The 20,653-nt window shown below is 40.1% G+C and overlaps 1 protein-coding gene across 1 annotated transcript in view; it reads left to right on the forward strand.

The window, feature by feature from the left end:
* The window catches only part of PHACTR3 (phosphatase and actin regulator 3), a 161,199-nt gene that overhangs the window by 45,592 nt on the left and 94,954 nt on the right, over positions 1 to 20,653 (forward strand). Inside the window, exons 4-7 of the mRNA XM_088153987.1 lie at positions 6,296 to 6,475; positions 14,692 to 14,898; positions 18,463 to 18,730; positions 19,919 to 20,166. Of these exons, the coding sequence (XP_088010113.1) occupies positions 6,296 to 6,475; positions 14,692 to 14,898; positions 18,463 to 18,730; positions 19,919 to 20,166 (903 nt within the window). The remainder of the gene's footprint in view (positions 1 to 6,295; positions 6,476 to 14,691; positions 14,899 to 18,462; positions 18,731 to 19,918; positions 20,167 to 20,653) is intronic.

Genomic DNA, 20,653 nt, shown 5'->3' on the forward strand with positions numbered 1-20,653 from the left:
AAATATTGACGAGGTAGAAGATAGGCCTGTTGGCAGTTTATCTCATAGATGGCAGCTCAGCCCAGATGGGAAGAAACCTGGGAAGGAGCATTTCAAATAATTCAAAGAGATTTCGCCAATCAACTCACTGTAAATGAAGAGAGGAAATTCCCCCTACAGTTTCCAAGATTCTATATTTACCTCTGGATTACAGTTAAAGATACCTGACCAAAATCTGTGTAGCTCTTGCTTGCTTCGTCTTGCCCAGGTGAGTGGGTTTGATGCTGGAACCCATGCATGTGTGGCTGGTGTCACCAGTGATGGGAGAAGGGAAGTGTTTGTGGTTCCATAGGCTGGATAAGCTACTCCACAGGGCTAGATTAAGCCCCTAAGGTGGAGGATCCCTTCCTAAATTATAGTGGTTAACTAGACAACCCGTGACCCATTGGGTCATCCTTTCAGAGATATTTCCTTATCTAAACAGAGAAACAGAATGACAGAGGGCAAAAAAGCAGTGGGAGTGTGAGTGACTTATGACTTGCTGCCGGCTTCCCCATTGACTTTGCTTGTGGGAAACTGGCAGGGACCATCAAAAATCTCCCTCCCTCCCTCCTTTTCTTCCTTTCCACATATAATATAGGCTTGCACTGTTTGCCCTCCTCTCATGACCCTCAGGAGAGCCCCAGTAGAGCCGCCGCCTCCTCCTCCTCCTCCTCGGAAGTGCACATGGAACTGCCTGCCATTTTGCTGGGGGGAGGTGGAACAAAGGGAGCCATGGACTGTGAGGAAATGTGTACCCTCATTCCCCTTTCCAGTGTGCCCCCAAGGGCCCACTTCTTTGAGGGAGGAAGAGGGCTCACTCATTGACCCCCCCCCCCAGCCAGCCCTACCTCACCAGCAGGCATTCCAGTTGCTCCCTCATCCTTCCCTCAATGCCCACTGCCATTAAGACATTTCAAATTTCTGCCTACTTTCCAAAGCAGCCAATTGCCACTTGACCATTGGGCCTTGCCACCAGCCAATTGGGTGTAGGGGATAGAGGGAGGTGGGAACAAGGTCAGGGATACGCCCATGACAATCACATTACCTGGGCTGACCATGGCAGTGCAGCAGTGCTGAAGCGGCCCCAAATTTCCCAAATTTCAATCCCACAGGAGTAATGGATCCCAGTTTTTGGATGCATTCTGTAAGTTGGCCCATCTGAGGTACATTGGTTCAAAAACTGTTACCCTATGACACACCATTTCACCCAGTTGAAGATTATAGACACAAGAGTTTTGGTAGTATATAGATGCTATGAGCTGAGAACCAGGAATTCCCCAATTTAGAAACTTAAACTATGAACGTACAATTGTCCTTAGCAAGCCATTATGTTTCAGCAGGTTGTACTCTCATCTGCAGTGTTGGACTAATTACATCAGGGCAGTTCCAGATTTGAGAGTCTTTGACAAGGCCCTACTCCTCCATTTTTCATGCAGGCTAGGGAATTCTGGGAGTTGAGTCCATATACCTTAAAGTTGCCAAGTGTGAAAAACACTGGCTTACCTCATAGTAAAAGCAGTTACAAGCTACCACTTTAAATGCCCTACAGTGCTATCAGTGTTGCATTGCTTTAAAGCCATTGGGGAATGGAAAAGCATAATTTTAAATGTTCACAAGGCTTAAAGTGCCCAGTGTTGTGTTTTTCCTGAGCATTAGGGGCTTGTAGGCCTAACAACAAAGTAGAGAGCCAGGGGCTGGTGTGTTAGAATTCCCCAAGGTTACCGAAGAATTTCAGGCACAGATATAATTGTAACCTACAGTGGTAATATGGAAATATTATTAAGCTTTTATGATCAACTTGGTCCTGTGAGAACAAAGAAAAGATACCAAGAAATAAGTCTATAGGTTTCTTTAAAAGACTTGCTGTTAGAATTCAACAGGTTTTATAGTCTTGGTCCTCCATTAATTTATCACATTAAGAACCAGCCAATTTGTGCAGAATTGAGAATCTAAAGAATCTGTATTTGTTATAGAATGATTTGGTCTTTTATGCCTTCTTATTATTTAGCTGTTTCAAAATGTGTGAAACATACTTATGTTGAAGAATGAAGACATTTATGCCCTGATTACATACCTATTCCTGGTAACAATTCCAATAATGTATGTCCTTTCCTACTCTATTTCCTTCCTTCCTTCCTTCCTTCCTTCCTTCCTTCCTTCCTTCCTTCCTTCCTTCCTTCCTTCCTTCCTTCCTTCCTTCCTTCCTTCCTTCCTTCCTTCCTTCCTTCCTTCCTTCCTTCCTTTTTATACATAAAGAGCGTGCAGTTGAGAATGCAGCCAAACCAGATTGAACAAGACCGTAATAACTTCTGATTTAAAATATTTCTGTTGCAGAGATTTTAGCATAGTAGCACCATTGCAATGCAGTAAAGAGTCAGGGTCAGCCCTGCAGTACAAGAATGAAGCAAGCAAGTTGACGGTACACTGACGCCAGCATTTCCCCTAAAACTTTAATCTGAAGAATTAGCCTATTGGGGAGTGTACAGTTCACTTCCTTCCCTGTGTTCTGCCTGTTTGAATTCCTCCATCCTTCCTAGGGGTGTGTGTAGGGTTGGGTCAAAGAAGTCAAGATGGCCGTCAAAACACTTCACCCGTTTTTTGTGTATATCTCAAGTTGATTGCGTTGCTGTGGCCACCTTCTTGACATTTCTGACCCAACCCTACAGACCCCTGGTCTCTCTGTCATAATCATTTATTTATTTAATTATTGTTACGTTTATATCCCGCTTTTCTTTCAGGAGTGGAAGATAGCATACCTAGCATTCCCTCCTCCCATTTTTACCCCAAACAATCACCCTGTGAGGTTGGTCAGGCTGAGAGACAACAATTGGCCCCAAAGCAAGCCCTTCCATTTATGCCTGAGGAAATGAGGCAGCTCCTTTGAAGGGGTCAACACATTGCCTTTAGCCAGCCTCTGAAAGCAGCTGCATCGTTTTTCCAACCTGCAGAGAAGCCTGAAAAATTAAATGCTGAATTTCAGAACACGTCTTTGGAATCATTTTCAAAGCCTGCACAGCCCTTTACTTTTTAATTTTTTTAGTCACTCCCCTTTTTTGGAGAGGGGAGAGTTGGATTTCAATGGCATCAGATTCTCAAGCCATCTAATTCAGTAACTGGCATTCTAGAGTCTTTAACCAGAATTATTCCCAGCTCCATCGGATGGGCAACTCTTTGCATGCAAAGTATGCCAGCAACTTTTCACCCTCAAGACCACTGCTGCTTCCCTCTTCGTCCCCTGCAGCATTTTACAGATGCAGCTGCCTTCCAACACTCTGCAAAGGCGGGTGGGATTTTTTCCCCTCTTTAGGGTTGGCTTCAGCTCCGCAAGTGGAGGTTTCATCAATATGCCTGGATTGAACAGGGCAGGGGAAAAAAAGAAAAGAAGATACTGTAGAGCCACTGCACAATGTGAGAGGCGGGTAATATGCCTATGATTATTCATGGTTGGCTTTCTGACTCCTTCCCTCCCCCTTCCCATGGTATCATAGCAACTGTGGTGCTGCAAAGCCTATTTTAAGAATAGTAACTTTTCACTGAACGTGCCTATGAGGTAGAGTGGGCAAACTCAGCCTATAAAAGACGTGCACGGGGAGCTCTGCAGCAAGCAAGCCAGAACTTCCTCTTCGAGGATCCTTATATTGTAAGCAGCATTCTAGGGTGAATCTGAATGCCCCCAGATGTCAGGGTGTTCCTTTAAAGCCGTTCTCCAGAAACTCTTCTTGAAATAATAACGGGGTGAACTAATCTTGCATCAAAACAGGAAGCAGCAGCTCGGTGACTTGGGCTGATCTCAAAACAAGCACATTAGAAGCAGACCTGACTTTGGATGGGAGGCTGCTAGGAAATTCCAGTCTGATAGGCTAGAGTGGGAAGTTGGAGAAACATCCTGGAAGGATGCTTCAGTAGGGCTGCCAAGAAAACACCGTGCCCTTGCTCATAGAGATGTTAGGAATTGAGCTGGATTTGATGGGAAATTAATTTTTTAAATCTGATCGGCCTGAGTAAAAGCTTTTGATCAGGAATGCCTGTGATGAAGAAATGTGAGTAGTCTAGCTAGAGAGCCATATTTCTAATAGAATTTGCTACAGCTTGGGCCACAGAGCTCAGCTTGTTATATTTGAGAGAGGAAAGAAGAAGAAAGGTGCCAATTTGATTCAGAAAAACATGATTAATCCAAAAGAATAAAAGAATCAACAGTCCTCAAAAGTTTGCTTACATTAGCCCAGTAGATATTTATCTCCTAAGATACTCAATACAATCAATGTATAACATTGATTCCCAGAAAGGCACCTGCGTAAGAACAAGAGCATAGATATTGAGAAATGTGTGAGCAGCATGTAAAATTCCTGGGGATTCTAACAAAAGATCCATGGGAGATTTTTCTTTTCTTCTATTTAACGTTTGGAATGTTATTCAACGTTTAAAATGTACAAAAGAATAATGTTAAGAAAATTTGAGCAGCTCGTTCTGGATGAACACAGTGGTAATTCCACCTGTCAGTATACTAAATTCTTTGTGGATCATTATATCTTCCAGTTGTTTTTTTTTAAAGGACCATACTTATCTGTAGAAATGAATGTGTCACCTATATGCCAGTTTAACAGTGACAGAAGTAATCTTTTTATTCCTGGTTTATATACATGTATACAGATGTTTCTATACAGGAAGGTTAACCTTATTAGTGTGACATATCACAGGTTCGCTGTTTTGTGGAAATGCTAAAATTCACTCTAATGGTTGCCTAGGAAGGAAGGAACGGTATCTGTCATAGGGAGCTGTCCCAGGTGCTGACATGTTGTCTGCTGTTAAGGAACAACTCATCCATATCGTTCCATATGCTTTACTAGTGCAGATAACATTGACATAAAACTTGTAACACACACGCGCACACACACGGGTTCAGGATAAATTTTACAGGGGAATGGTCAGCTTTACTCCACGAATCAAAACCTACAAACCTACAAATAATAAAAGAAAGAGTTGAGTTGAAATAACTAGTTTAGCCTCTCCTGTTCTTTATGTAATAACTCCAGATATTTTTTTTAAGTGATGGTTTCCTATACAATTGCCTTTCAGTTACTCAGCCACTTCTTTTGTTGAAATATGCTTGAGATGTTCAGATCTTTATGGGTTGCCTCTTTAAAATTTACCAGGAGGAGAGATGGCAAAACAGTTCTTACAGTTAAGATAAGGAAATATCTGATAGGCACAAGTAATTATTTACAAGTGATCACAATGCTTATCAAATGTCAGTACATCAGGCAACCCTATGTGGTCTACAGCACACAAAGAGAAATTGCAACCCCCCTCCAGCATATGTGATAATTAGGTGTCACGGTCTGGAAATATTTTATTTCTGTAGCACAACTGCAATCTCCAAAGTGCATAGTTCCTTGTATCTCTCCCCCACCCCCAAATAAATATAAAATGGCAAGCATGTGCTTATGGGGGGAAGTTAAAGCAGTATACTCTGATCAGGATCCATTCTACTAGGGAGTAGGAAAGAGGGCAGATAAAGACAGAAATTTCTCTGAATGGGAAGAAAGACTGTTTGAGGTTCCCTTGAGGGAGGTTGCCATTTGGCTTCCTTGAGGCAGCACATGGTTTTGGCTAGTAGTGCTTTGGGATTATCTGATGGCTCCTGGAATTGAAATCTTGCTTCTACTTTTAGTGCCTGATCTCTGCTGTCTCTTTGTCACATTTAGTAGTGTGCAATAAAGCAGGGTTCCTCAACCTGAGCAACTTTAAGATGGGTGGACTTCAACTCCCAGAATTCCCCAGCCAGCATGGCTGGCTGGGGAATTCTGGGAGTTGAAGTCCACTCATCTTAAAGTTGCTCAGGTTGAGGAACCCTGCAATAAAGTGTTGGAGAGTTGTTTGTTTTCTCTGTCTCTCTTTTAATATCCTCTTCCACTGAATTTTGCACGTTGTGACTCTCTAAAACAAAACTGAATCCGGAGCAAATGCTAGTAGAATGACATCCTTCTTCCTGAAGTGTGGGCATTTTTGCCTAGAGATTATGGGAGCTGTTGTCCCACACATCTGGAAGACCTCCTTCCCAGCAAGAGAAAAGGAGCCTGACATCATCCATGGGTCTATTTCAGAGGGAGCTATACTATCTCTCAAGCGATAACTCCCAAGGAAGTCCCTGGGTGGTTCCCAATAAAGTCTTATCTCAAGTGAGGCCCTCCTCTGATTCAACATTATAGTATGGAACATGGGCTTAAGCCATCATGAATGGTTGAACTAATGCTAGAATGTCATGGTGTCCTAGATTCTGAAGGGAAAACATGCACTGCTGATGGTGCCACCAGAACAATGCTGAGTGACCCTTCATCCCCCCCATGCCAGGCATTCATCTCAGAAGAGACGCAACAGGAGCATAGATCAGCCACAACCAATGTCACCTCACTTGGCGAGGAGCTGCACTCGGAAGAACTGAGAGAAGATTCAGGTATTGGCTCTAACACAGTATTGGCCTTTCCTTTCCGCTGAGCCTCAGCTGAGTCACCTTAAGGCCACAGGAGGGTTGCAATAGTGGGTGAGCCAAGCTGTTTCCGGACTGCAAAGGTGATTAATTCTTTGTTAGTAGTTAATATTAAAACAAGTTCAGCTGATTTAAAAACACATTAAACCATTGACACAAATGACAATGGGGGAAATTTAAGAAAGCCTTTCTTGATTGATGTTAGGATCTAATAGTGACTTGAAAGAGGAATTGCATTTGGCTCTGAAATGTATAAATGAGAGAATATAATTTTAAAGAAGGCTAGGTCCCATTTGGATTAGATAAAATAAAGGAATCTGCATTCTTACCATGTGCTTGTAAGACTAAGGATGGTGTAGAAGTTGGAAACATTTCTTACAGAGTTGGTAATATTTTAAATTGTGTTATTGTTGATGGTTTTAATGTGTTTTAATGTGCTGAAGCAGTTGTTTTATTATTAAAACAATTGGGCTTATTTTGAAATGCTCTATTTTGAATAAGGCTGCATGCAAATAGGTATGTAAATGAAGGCACCATGCTTTCCTGGGAATTTTATTTATAAAACAATTTGTCTTGCATGGGACTAGATATGATTTTATTTCCCATTCTAACCAAGTTGTTAGGATTTTAGAGGTAGGGATACCCGTTAGAAGTTTCTTGGAGTTGTTTCTCCTTGTGATAAGTGATCACATGGTTTATATAGACAGGATCTTCCTATTGCAGTCTCAAGGACTGCACAGGTCAACTGAAAGGATCAAGTCCTAAGCTTAGTTACACAAAACTGGTGATTGGTTGAATCAACAATTTTAAATGGGATCATCTGCCATAGTAAGTATATCAAGGGAAGATTGCTAAAATTATAGACCTAGGGAAGAGTCACCTGTTGATCCTTCTATGTGGAGATTAAAGTTGCCAACTCCTTGCAGTTGCTAGCAAATTGTGCACATATCTCCAGTCCTGTGTTTTCTACTAGGATTTGTGACCTAGGTGTTGCTAAACTATCATTCTCTGTGTAATTCATTGATTGTTCAGATGCTATCTTGGGTATTTATATAGCATTGTGTTTTTATCTTGTTATTTGTTTGATATTGTGAGCCACCCACAGATATTCTGGAGTTGGGTGGTGCCTAAATCTAATAAAATAAATTAGAAAGCAATACATGCCCAGAATTCCAGGTGGCCTAGGATTGCTCAGACTTACAATTCAGCTGCATCTGGATTTTCCATCCTTTTCTGAGAGATCAAGGGGTATAAAAACATCCCTAGTAAGCCATTCAGGTGTAGTTGCTCAGCTATAGTAGCAGACTGATGAATAATCTTTTCAATAGCAGCACAAAACTTTCTTTTTAAAATATCCACTAGCATGAAAAAAAAAATTGAATGTTGAGTTATTTCTTTTGAGCTGTTTGCCACTTAAAAACAGTAACCCTGTTGAGTTTTTTTTTTTAAAAGGGTTCTGTTAATAAATATAACCATAAATATAAATATTAAAAGGGACAGTTTGCAACCATTAAATGGTATGGGAGAATAAACCAGGGTTGGTAATAAGCTTTTATTTCCAAAGGTATTATATTTATTTAAGTACTTGTATGTAGAGATTTGCCATAAAAGCCTCTACCCCCAAGCAGACCAGGATAAAACAAGAAAAAATTATTTAAACTCAAATAAAGCACAAAGTGGCTTTTTAAAAAGTAAAGCAAAGTCAACAGAAGAGACCAGAATGGCAAGTCCAAGTAAAAGGTACATGAAATAAGGTCATAATAGCTCTCAGAAAGGTAAACACACTGAAATTTGGAGATGTGGCTAGAGAAGGAAGGATTTCATGGCATTGACCCAGAGAAACAATAAAGGAGAATGAAAGGAAAGGAGATTGGACTATGGTATCAAATCACTGATCTGAAAGATTCTTTGTGTATGAATTGCTATATTTTTAGGATTTTTTATAGAAAAGGTGAACAATCTTCTGCAAAAAGGGCTGCTGGGCAAATTCTTAGAACTAATCAGGGGTCTACAAAGGCCACATTTTTCTCCTGATTAGTAAGCAGAGCGAACCAATGGATACCATTGTGAAATCATTCTGTTTGCCCTAAAGACGTTATATTTAAAGAAGATTGTGATACTGGATGCCAAGGAGGATAGCTTAGTGCTTTATTGATTTGGTTTACATTGAATTGTGCTGGACAAAGTTCTCCACTTCCTTGACATTTCTGTTACCTTGTCGCTCTGTGTCAATATCCTGAGTTCTCTAGTTCAAGTTTCAAGGTTTTTAAAAAATTATTTCTTTGGTCTGCTTTCCCCCCTTGACATTTTTCTTTAATAACATTCCATAAAATTATTTTCAAAAGATAACTAAATATTTCTGGGGTATGAGAGCTGCTAGCTTGATATCACAATAGAAAACCCCATCTTGCTTCCCAAGCAACCGTGTCTTTGGTGGGACAGGAGAAGGGAATCATTTAATGATGGTGAGGTATGGTGGAACGTGATGTTGCACCAGCACATTTTTACAGTGAGGCATGTCCCAGGCAAGATACTTTCCTGGTGAATGATACAGATTCCAGTGCTCCTTAACCATCATCAGAATCTTTTCTTGTTTGAAGCCTTCCTAAAACAAATGGAAAAGCTAAAAGCTGAGTATGAAATATTCTGTGTAAGTTTTGTCTTCTACAAAGTCAGTCAAGAGCTAGAGTGTTGTAATGGACAAGAATTTAGGGCACAGACTAACAGGATCTCCCATTGCTAGAATCTGGCATAATTACTCCACAAGGGAAGAGGAAACAAGAATGCCCTGTGCTAGTTGCCCTGAGTTTTTTGGAAAAAGCGTAGGATAGTAATGTGATCAATAAATTGATTAAAGTAATCAATATATAGGTGTTGTTCGATGGGGGGTATCGATGCCACTTTCAGAGCAAAATAAAAGGGTAGGATTCTGTTCTAAAATGCTCAGATGGAATTTCTAAAACAGTCTGTCTGATAGTAAAAGAAAGGAAAGTTGAGCGGCATACAGGTAACAGGGAGGAATATGCACCAATTCTGTGATGTGTGTTCAGGTTTAGTTTCTTCAGGAATAAGAACTAACTAGGGAAGCCATAAGTAGGGTTGCTGAAGGTTTCATGGAACGGATAGATTTGGAAAAGTACTGAATGTTCCGTCTTATGTTTGGTGTAGAGAAATCAATGAATTGGTTTATGACATTTCTATTTCACCTTTTTGCCAACAGCTGAGGCTAAAAATGGCTTTTGAGAGGTCAAAATAATTTTCAAGCTCCTTTGTTACATGTTTTTTCACTTTTTTTTTCAGTGCTCAAAAGGTAGCTGTATCAACCTCACTGTTTTTAAAGAAACAGTGTCTCATTTTTCCCAGTTCTATCTCCAGCCAATTAGGGATCACATCACCAAAATGAATACATCATGGCAGTGTCACAGATAATCTGGACTGGAAAATAGCAATTTGACAAAGCTATTTCTTGCCCTCACTCTGAATTGTCCTTGAAGGATATTCTATAGCCATCACACTCTCAGAACCAGTGTAGTATGTTATAGTGGTTACAGGGTTGAACTAGGACCAGGGTGACCCTGGCTCATGTCCTCCTTAAGCCATGGAAATTCACTGGTTCACCGTCTTTTAGCCCAACCTACCTCACAGAGTATTGTTATGAAGAGAATGTGAAGAAGTGCTGTGAAGGCCGTCATAAGCTTCGAAGGAAAGGCAACATATAAATCTAACAAATACATCTATAAATCAGAGGGAGAAAATATTACCCTTAAATTTTTCATGTAAATTCTTCTTTCAGTTTTGCAGAAGAAAGAGGTGGTACCACACTGGAGATCTAAGAGGGCATTTTGATCCACCAAGAAGAGTAGGCTACGTTCAAGAGAAAACTCAATTAAGCTGCAAGAAGGAAAGCCATGGGGAGGAATATAAAATTGGGAGGTGAGGGCAGTGGGGAAGCTATACTGGGCGTCAACTTTGGGGGTTGACATGATATGGAACTAGACTGGAGATCAGTGAAGGAATTTAAGGATCTGAATGGTAAGAGAGAGAAGTGAGTTTGGCAACACAGTTCTGGTGTGAGATTAGATTAAGTGCTCTTGCTGACACTGGTAATCATCTCAATAGGGGAACAATAAGTGATTTTATGAAGCAGTGTCAAAGGACTGACAATTTGGCCTGTATGTCTGTAACAGTTCTACATTTTGTCACATAAGGCCATATATTTTCCCTTTAGAAATGATGCATACGATTCAGTGTACGCTGCTCCAAAGTAGATACACTATGATATAAGTATAACATGTTCATATATTGAGTGTGTCAGGGGGTATCGCAACAAAAGCTAGTTTTCATAAAAATATACATCTTGTGCTTTCTTAGAGGGCAGAAAAATTTATGAGTTTCTATACACATATCTTACTGGAAAGGATTTTGAAAAATGTTGAGTAGCAAAAAGCTTTTGTAATATCCCTGCACTATTTTCACAAAAAGAAATGTAAAGAAACATGTTTAAATGTCCTTTCCCCTCATTAGCTGCCCTCTAGTGGCTATGCTCCCAAGCATCTGAATTGCTTCAACAGTGCATTCTTTGATTTAATGTTATCATGTTGTGTTCAGGACACTCCAAATGATTCACTTTAACTACCATGGATTATTCATTCATTCAGTCCCTCCCTCCCTCCTTCATTAAATTTTTGAAGGCTGTCAGACTTCAAAAAGGCTCTGGGTGGCTTACAATATAAACATTTAATTTCTCTCTTTCACTCTCTCTCTCAATGGGATTTTTCACCAAGGCAGAAAAGAAATGAAAAACAAAAGCTAGAATGAAAGAAGTATAATTAAGAATACAGAATTAAAATTAAAAGCAACCAGAAAGTGCATTTGAAAATCAAGCAATTGGAAATCAACCTCTCTCCCCCTCTTTCTTGTTCACATGCACACATACATACACACAAATAATTCTGATGACAAATACAAACATTTCGGAACTTCCATCTTTAATATTTCTGTTCAAAATGATATTTGTACAATGAAGGTAATCTAGTAGGGAAAATGTTTATTAAGGGCAGAGTTGGGGCAGATCATCCTGGAGAAGCTCTATCGAAGTAGTCATTGAGCGTCAAAACCAACTTGATGGCACATAATCAATCAATCAATCAATCAATCAATCAATCAATCAATCAATGCTAATAAATAGTGAACAAATTTAACCTTCACTGGAAATGTTTTTAAAACTGTTCGTTTTTGGTATATTAATTTGTCAGACAAAGTAATTTCCCAGCACTTTAAATAACACTGATCCAATTAAAATTATATGTTAGTTTCCCAGTGTCTTACCATAACAAACCAAATGGTCAACAATAACAAATACAAAATAGACATATTTCTTGAACTGAATCAGTTTATATGTTGTAGGAAATATAGGCAGTAAACTAACCTCAGGGCTCCTTATAAAAGATTGTTGAGTGATTGTCCACAATTCCTTCAAAACCTATCAAGCAAAAGCTTTACCTAACTGGATATTGGCACCAAAGATTTGTACCCATTTTGTTGATTTTTTACAACCTCATCAACAAACTCTAGAAGCGCCTCAATGTATAAAATCCAATCTCAGTTGAAAGTGATTTATTGATTGATTTGCTGGAACTTATACTCTGTTCCATCAGTAGAATTCTATGGCTAGACCACCAATGGCATATTGTTAAGTCAATTCATAATACATTCTCTATGGCTGGTTGAAATAGATTTAAAAGGAATTCTGTGCCAAGGTTGAAGAGATATTACCAAAATTACTGTATTTCTTTTATTTCAAATGACTATTTCTTTTAGAAACATTACAGTTGGAATCCTATGTCAGTTTTCTTGGGAGTAAGACCTGTGGAACTCAGTGAGACTTATTGATCACTAGATATGTATAGGTCTAGGCTGTTAGTCATGACTAATGCTAGCTGGGTTTTGCAGTTACTCTCAAAATTGTAGCCAATTTAGAAGCTCTGAATGATGAGTTCATATTGTGCTGGAGGCTAGAAATATACATACATACATACATACATACATACATACATACATACCATACATACATATATACATAGCCTCCTAGTGGGCAGTAGTGAATATAACCACTGTAATTCTTTAATGTTTAAGGTGGCTTTTATTTTTTATGTTGCTCATCCTAATATAATAGCTTCTGAGGACTGTGCTGTTCCATGTCATTGATGTAGAATATAAAGAGAACCATTATTTACATGTTTACCTATCTATTCACTAGAGCAGATATAAAGCGATATTTTCCACATTTCCAATTTGAATTCTCATTAAACACAAACATTGTGGGCAGTGATCAAGAGAAATGGGAACTGTAGTCCAAAACAGGTGCAGCAGGGATACCTAATTGTCTATTCCTTTTTAAGGGCTGCTGTTGGTTCTCTGCTCTTTTGTTGCCATTCTAACTTTACTGGGGTCAGTAGGTTTTTCATCCCAAATTGGTGTGCAGTCTTCATATAGTTATCCTTTTTGACATTTCTGTTTGTGGCCCATGGCAATGCAAACCCAAAACACCATAGCACTTCCATGAGCCTTGCAGATCCATTTCCATTGATTAGATGGATAAGTTAAGGTCCCAGGGCCACATGCAACTGTTAATCCTCTTTTTTTCCCAGTCCGTTGACTACCATTGTCAAAAACTGGCAAGAAAGGTTTCAGATCTTTTGAGGTGAGAAATACAAGAAAGCTATGCCAGATGTCCTCAAAGAGCCATGACAGAATTTTCTTGAAAACAACAACACCCCTAAAATGTAACCCTACCCATTGCTACTTTGCACCAACATTTTGGCCACTGTGTCTTTGGAGTCCTGCAAATGTTAAATGTAAGCCCAAAACAATCAAAGTTCATCCACCCCACAATGAGCCTTGAAATCATTTGGTTTCCAGACATTGTGCTTGGAGGAGGAAAGACACTGAACACAAGGAGAGGTACCTAATACTCTACAGACATTTATAGTTCTCCTCTGTCCCATTCTCCCCAGCAACTCCTGAGAATTCCTCCAGAAGTATCCCATCTCTCTAATCATTGCAGGAATTTTAAATTCTGCCTGGCCACACATTTGCTTTACTAACTAGACTTGAACTGATTTCCTTCCTGGATGAAATATACTGGCCTTCAAAAGATTACAGTGCAACATGGTTTTGTTTTTTCCTCTGCAAAGCCCAAACCTATCCATGTTTGCTCAGAGACAAATTCATTTCATTTCATGTAGATTTAATCAGAAATGTATTTGGGATTATTCAGTTCAGATATCACTGCTCAATCCTTTTGTAATTTTGTTTAAAATAATGAAATTCTGTCTGAGCAAGCTTTGAATAGTTAGTGACTTTTTCTCTTCTTTTGTACAATTCTGATAATTAGGACTAAGCTAATTTTTTTAACATATGTCATTTTTTTTCTTATGATAACAAATCCACTCTTTTCAGCGTACATTAGGAAATTTTTCAAACACTCATGTTTAAATAAGGGCAGTTAACCAGCGTCTCTTGAGCATTTAAGAGGACGGCTCTCTTGTCACTTCAGCTATTGAATTTTAGAAGTTTAAGAGGGTATGATTCAGCTAAAATAGGAGGTAGGAATCAAACTTGAGATTTTTGCATTTAATTAATGCCATCCTTAAGTTTCTTCCAGGAATTCAACCCTTCTGGCATATACCATGCCATCCTCTTACATAGAGAAGCCATTGTGGCAAAAGGAATATCCAGAGTTTGCTATCCCCTAACATCTGATATCTGTGGCAGTTTCCACATTTTGTCAAACAGTAGGGATGGCCCTGAAGACCTGCCACACATTCTGCAAAACATTTGAGCACATTTTACCGGAGGGAGGAGGGAGGAAGGAGTGTAAAGAGAATTGAGTTCTTACATATGTGTTGTAAATAACAGCCTTCTCAGCTCTATCCCTTTCCTTACAAGAGAGTTGTTACATGGGCAGGTGAAACTATGGGTCATTTTCATCTATCATCTGGGCTGCCTGGTTCCTGGAATGGTCTGTTGGTCACAGGTAGATACAATGGGTTCTTGGCTGTGTATACACTGCTCCTCTTGTATTTCCTCCTCTCTCACTCTTGCTGGCCCTTCCCCTTGTACTGCCATCATTTCTTTCATGTCCCACAACTTCCATTGCCTCTGATCCTGTCTCCTTTCAGCCAAGAAGACGTCAGCATCCATAGATGAACGAGAAAATGCCAGCCTACCAACCTCTGAAGAGACTCCACAAGCCTTACTACTTTTGGGATCCATCGACTCCCCCCAGAAACAGATGGAAAGGAACACAGCCCAGCATCCTAACCCTCCTCCATCGCTTCCAGTTCCACCACCTAAGATTGTACCCAAAGTCTCAAAGATTGTACCAGGTGAGTCTCATTCATCCAAAGGGAACTGTCTTCTATTAGAAGGAAGATTGATTATCCATGGAGATGGGAGAAGACCTCACAGATGACTGGTGAAATGCTTAGTCCCATAGTTTAAAAAACCTGCTAGTTCACATATAGTGTTTGTGGGGTACCTTATGGGGTTCTTAGTGAACTCAGCTCACATTTATGTGTGTGTGGGGGGGGTACCTTTTACCTACCACAATTATATCAAGTTAATAAGTTGTAGAACTAGAGTATGTTTGAGAACTGGCATGTTTGAGAACTGGCATTCGGTTGGTAACATACAATGATATTTGACAGCTTAAGACATTTCAGATTTGATACTTCTCAAGAGCCAAACAGATGAGATGTGAGAGGAAAGCACTGCTATTACCAAATCCAAAGTCAGATTTCATCAAAAATGCAAATTTGAATTTCAGGATTTTCAACAAAAGCTGCAGGAGGTAGAAGGGCAGGGACTTGAGTTTTATACCTGCTTTTATATATTTGTTAAACAGAACAAAGAACTGGATCCCAGGCAAAAATCAATATACCCTGCTTTCAAAAAATACTAGAGGAGCTTTTAGCTTGGGTTAATGTAACCGGTTCTCTGGAGGACAGATGTTGAAAAATCCCTACAGCAATGTTCATGTAGGTCAGAGGCAATTGAGATAGTTTGAGATGTGCTTCTATATTGTCCTGTTTATGGGGAAATTTGGAGGACTTAATACAATTCTTTTTGAAAGAGAAAGGGATTGGGAAGTTGGAAGATCTCTGTGTAGTTTATTTACTTTCAAATCAGGGCAAAATCATTGCACAGTATCACTGGATTCTCTGACACTGCAATAATTCTTGGGCAGTGTACAGCCTTGTGAAAAAGAAAGTACACCCTCTTTGAGTTCTATGGTTTTATGTATCAGGGCATAATAAAAATCATCTGGTCCTTAGCAGTTCTCAAAAGTAGACAACATTTTGGCTTTCTTTTTGTAAAATAAATGATGACATGGTATAATATGTCATGTGTTGTTGTTCATCTGAGGTTGTATTTACTTACTTTTGAGAACTGCTAAGGACCAGATGATTTTTATTATGTCCTGATATGTAAAACCATAGAACTCAAAGGGGGTGTACTTTCGTTTTCACACCACTGTATGTTCAGGCTGACTCTTGGGTCAACCAAGGGGAATTTTTTCTGGTGGAATTATCTTGTTTCTTCTCTTAAACTTATTCTAATTCTAATCTTTGGCCTCCTGCCTTTGACGATATCAAACCAAACTGAATCTTCAAGGCTTCCCATTGTAAATCCAAACTTGAATTTAGGTGCTGTGCAGTATACCCATTTAGGCCTTGCCAAAAGAGGACAATCTCTACATATGTAGATAGATGCAGATTTAGAAATGGTTGCTGAATGGAAATACAGTACTGTTCACCACCATTGGGAAGACTATAACTGGGCAACCTGATTTACTACTTCTCATTCTACTGTGCAAATGTTATTTGCTTTCCCTCTTAGAGATATCTTTAAACTGGACTTTGTGCTACCTGTCTAGCCAAGGGCATCTTTGAGCACCCATCACCACTGTAACTGAGTCCATCCACCTTCCTGCTGGTTGTCCTCTTCTCTTTCCTTCCACCTTTCCTAGCATTAAAGCCTTCTCCAGAGAGTTAGGTCTAATCATAATGTGTCCAAAGTAGGATAATTTGAGCCTTATCATTTGTGCCTTGAGTGAGAACTCTGGATTGAATTTTTTGATCATCCATTGGTTTGTTTTCTTGGCTGTCCATGGTATTCTCAGAAGTCTTTTCCAACACAAAAGTTCAAGACCTCAGTACTCAATACTTCAAAGTCCCATTCATAAATCTCAGTGAAAAGTAACAATTATCTGAGAAGACATGCATAGGGTTGCCCTCTGAAGTTCTCCATTTAAATCTCATGTCTCTCTGGTATCCAGAGGTAGCTCGCAGAAATCTACAATTTTTCAGTTCCATGGGTCTCTCCTTGATTCAAGCAGAAGCCTCCTGCTCTTTTTTTCAGGATTGTTTTAAGGGTTACTGAATTGCATATTTATTTTACTTATTTTATTTATTTATTTATCAAATTTGTCACCACCCATCTCGTTAAACGACTCTGGGCGGTTTACAAAACAATTAAAATTTACAATAATAAATACAAAATAAAAAGATCCAAAATAATTGGTGAACACTTAAGGAATGTCATCAAAGCGCTAGCCACCCCCAGGATTGGGTAGAGTTGTTATCCCCCCGCACAAGCTGGCAGAGCCAGGTCTTCAATTTTTTCTGGAAGGCCAGTAGGGTAGGGGCCTGCCTCACCTCTGGGGGGAAGTGTTCCAAAGGGTGGGAGCAACGGCAGAGAAGGCTCTCCTCCTGGGCCCTGCCAGTCGACATTCTCTCACATGCCTTCTCTGCCTGACCAGGTGGGACAGGTTGACGGTGGTAAGATGGTCCCTCAGGTAACCTAGACCCATGCCATGTAGGGCTTTAAAGGTGATAACCAACACTTTGAATTGGACCTGGAAGCAGACTGGGACCCAACGCAGCTTGTGTAGTAAAGGTGTTATATGCGCCATTCTTGGGGCATTCAAAGTTATCTACACAGCCACATTTTGGACCAGCTGTAGCTTCTGGATACTCTTCAAAGGTAGCCCCATGTAGAACACATTGCAACAGTCTAGCTAAGAGATGACCGGGGCATGAGTGACTGACCAGAGAGCCTCCTGATCCTGTGAAAAAAGACTACTTAATATACCCTAAGCTGGAAGCTTTATCAAAACATACATGAAATGCTTTTGATTTCACTCGTATGGTAATATGCAGCCCTGTATGTTGAATCCGAATCCATATTTATGAAGACATGCGTCATAGTGCAGATTTTACAAAAGATACCAGAGTTATGCCAGAGTAAATAACAGCAAGAATTCACATAGCAGGGCTGCACAGATCTCTGTGGGGATTCACTTCAGTGAAGGATTGAGCAAAGGAACCCTTAAAATCTGCTTCATGATGCAATGCAGGCTCCTCCCTTCTAAGAGCAATATGAAGCATTTTCCTCCTGTAGTGTTGCAGATGCTGGGAGAAGCTCCTGCAAATTGAGAGGATGGGTTGGCTGCTGGTTTGGCTACCTGCATTACAAAGATTAGCTGAAAAGTTATTTTGGTGGCCAATTGGTAAGCTATAGTTCCTTGGGGAGGGATATAGTTCCTTGGGATATAGTTCCTTGACTCTTCCTGGAGGAGAGTCAAAAAAGTCAAGAAGGCAGCTGCAATCCCATGATTGAAGTCCTTCTCTTTTTTGGGTGCATTATGTGTAATGCACATAAAAAAGAAGTGGGCCGTTGCATACTTGCAGCCACTGTCTTGACTTTTTTTACCCGCCTTCCCAATAGACTCCCCTGCTTGGGGATCTTGTGTAAGGAAATTACTGAGAGTTTGCTTTTTCAAGGAGTCAGTTAAAAAGCAACACCACAGATGTCCTTCCCTGTGTGGAATGAATGGAAACCTGTCATTTGCGTCCCACCATCAATGACCTTTTGTGATTTTTTTCTAGCTACAGGAAGTGAAGCCGATGAGACAGCCTTGAAATCTCCCCCATCCGCTATCTTGAAAAATTACGTAATTGTTGGCTCCTCCCAACTCTCAGGACAAGCTGTTCCCTTCCAGTCCTCAGGACAGAAAGTCTCTGATCCCCACCTTAGAGGGCAGCATACCACGCCAACTGGATCCCCTCACCTGGCTGCTGTCCATCTACCTTTACCTCCTAGCCGAGTCATCGAGGAACTTCACAGAGCCTTGGCCACGAAACATCGGCAGGATAGGTAAACATCTGGAATACCCTGGGCAGCATGGATCCTATGAAGGAACCGTGGCAGTAGATATTCCTTATCTCAAACTGACCTTTCACATTTGCCCATATCTTTCTGGAGGAGATGGGCGGCATATAAATTTAATTAAATAAATAAAATATCCCATAGCAACCTATGAACAATATGATTCAGGTGCTTACCAAGTGGCAAGTTGATTTCTAGAGTAGAAGACTAGGCTTACCCACTTCACCATATTGTAGATGTTACATAGATGTTTTGCAAGGAGGCCTGAATATCAGAATCTTGCTGTTCTTTCTCCAATAAGTAAGGAAAGGGAGCATAGTACAAATGTGACTTGAATAGAATGATGTAGGCCATACCTGACATGGAAGTGAAATACATTCAATTCAGATTTTTATGCAAACGCGCCAAAGTCTTGCTTCCCAAACTGGAAACTGTTGATGTGCTTTTAGTTTGTACTTTTCAGAAAGGTACAGTACAGTTCACAACTGAAAAAATGTACATGACTTTTGTATAATAAAGGAAAAGGTGTACAACAATGTGCACATTGGGGGAAGCATGCTGAAAACTAGATAGGGAAAATTGCTTCCTGAAAGTGACATTAAGAAAAATGCATATGTTAGGAGAAATATGAATGAAAATGTAATCAGATGTTTGTGTGGATGGCTTTGTGGCTGAAGGCGTACACTGCTAGGGAAACCAGGAAAAGAAATACATATGGGAAGATGAGAATCTGAGCAAAACCAAAATTGAACATTCTGCATTAGGAATATGGTAGAACTGAGCAGGAACCAGAGTCAATCCTAGAAAATGCCTAGGTGGCTAACCCAAATTTTATGATAGTGTGCTTCCTTTGCACGCTTTCTAATTTTCCATAAAGTGATAAATGATCAGAATAAGGATGTTTCATTTTAATTAAGATTTATATTAGAAACACACATTCTGTTCTTTGAAAAGGTCAGCTTGGCATGCCAGGTTAGCATGTTTCAAAGCAAAACATCCATCACTGTCATCTTGTACCTTCATCTTGTGGCAGATACTCAGATCTCAGCTTTCCCATCTTGAACGCTGAAATCCCCTGCCACCTACGCCCCAGCTCTCTGCATTGTGCTTGGGAGAACATGTTGGCAGCATTGATTCCTGGGCTGAAACCCCATGTTGTTTGCATTTTGTCTCCAGCTTTCATGGAAGAGAAAACAAAGGGTCTCCCAAAAAGCGAATGGAGATCCGTTTGTCCAGAACATCCAGCACTGAACACAGCAAAGAGAAGGAAAGTTCGGTGAGCTATAACAGCGATCCAGAGAACAAATGGAATTCTGTTAAGGAGTCGGATGAGAACAAAGAAAACCTGATCATGGACTCTGAAATCAAGGATGATTCTGTTTTCTATGAGGATGAAGAAGTTTTGAATGATTCCATAATTTCTGGTAAGAAAAACCCATTTATCAACCTTATAAAACTTATCCTGAAAGACTGATCCATGAGAATGTCTCATTGTGTTGGGTTCATGGTGTTCTCTGAGCTTGGTTGTTTTCCATTTTGTTACCAGAAACATCTGCAGGAAAACAACCAAGCTCAGAGAACACCAAGAACCCGACCATTCAACCCTGAGCTACAGATATTCTCTTCTGTTGGAAGCATCTATCATGCATACACCATTCTTAGTTGTTGAAAGTTGTCCCGTGGCTGCTGCTGTCCTCTCCTGCACCATTCTTCTGCCTGTTTTTCTCTGAACTTTCATTTTGTTGGATACCATTTCCTGTACATTTCTATTTCATTGTTCTAGATGGCCTACCTGGCTCCTTCTCAACCTTCATTTCAGACCTTCTTCCTCCTTGACAGTAACTGCATTTTCCTCTTTCGATTATTTAAAAATCCACAGTGATAGTCCCTCAAGGATGAAATAGACAGCCT

The sequence above is a fragment of the Python bivittatus genome, unplaced genomic scaffold (assembly GCF_059951505.1).
Source record: "Python bivittatus isolate LINGU-HERP-01145 unplaced genomic scaffold, Pbiv_v1 ctg000700_np1212, whole genome shotgun sequence".
In the NCBI taxonomy this organism is placed as follows: Eukaryota; Metazoa; Chordata; class Lepidosauria; order Squamata; family Pythonidae; genus Python; species Python bivittatus.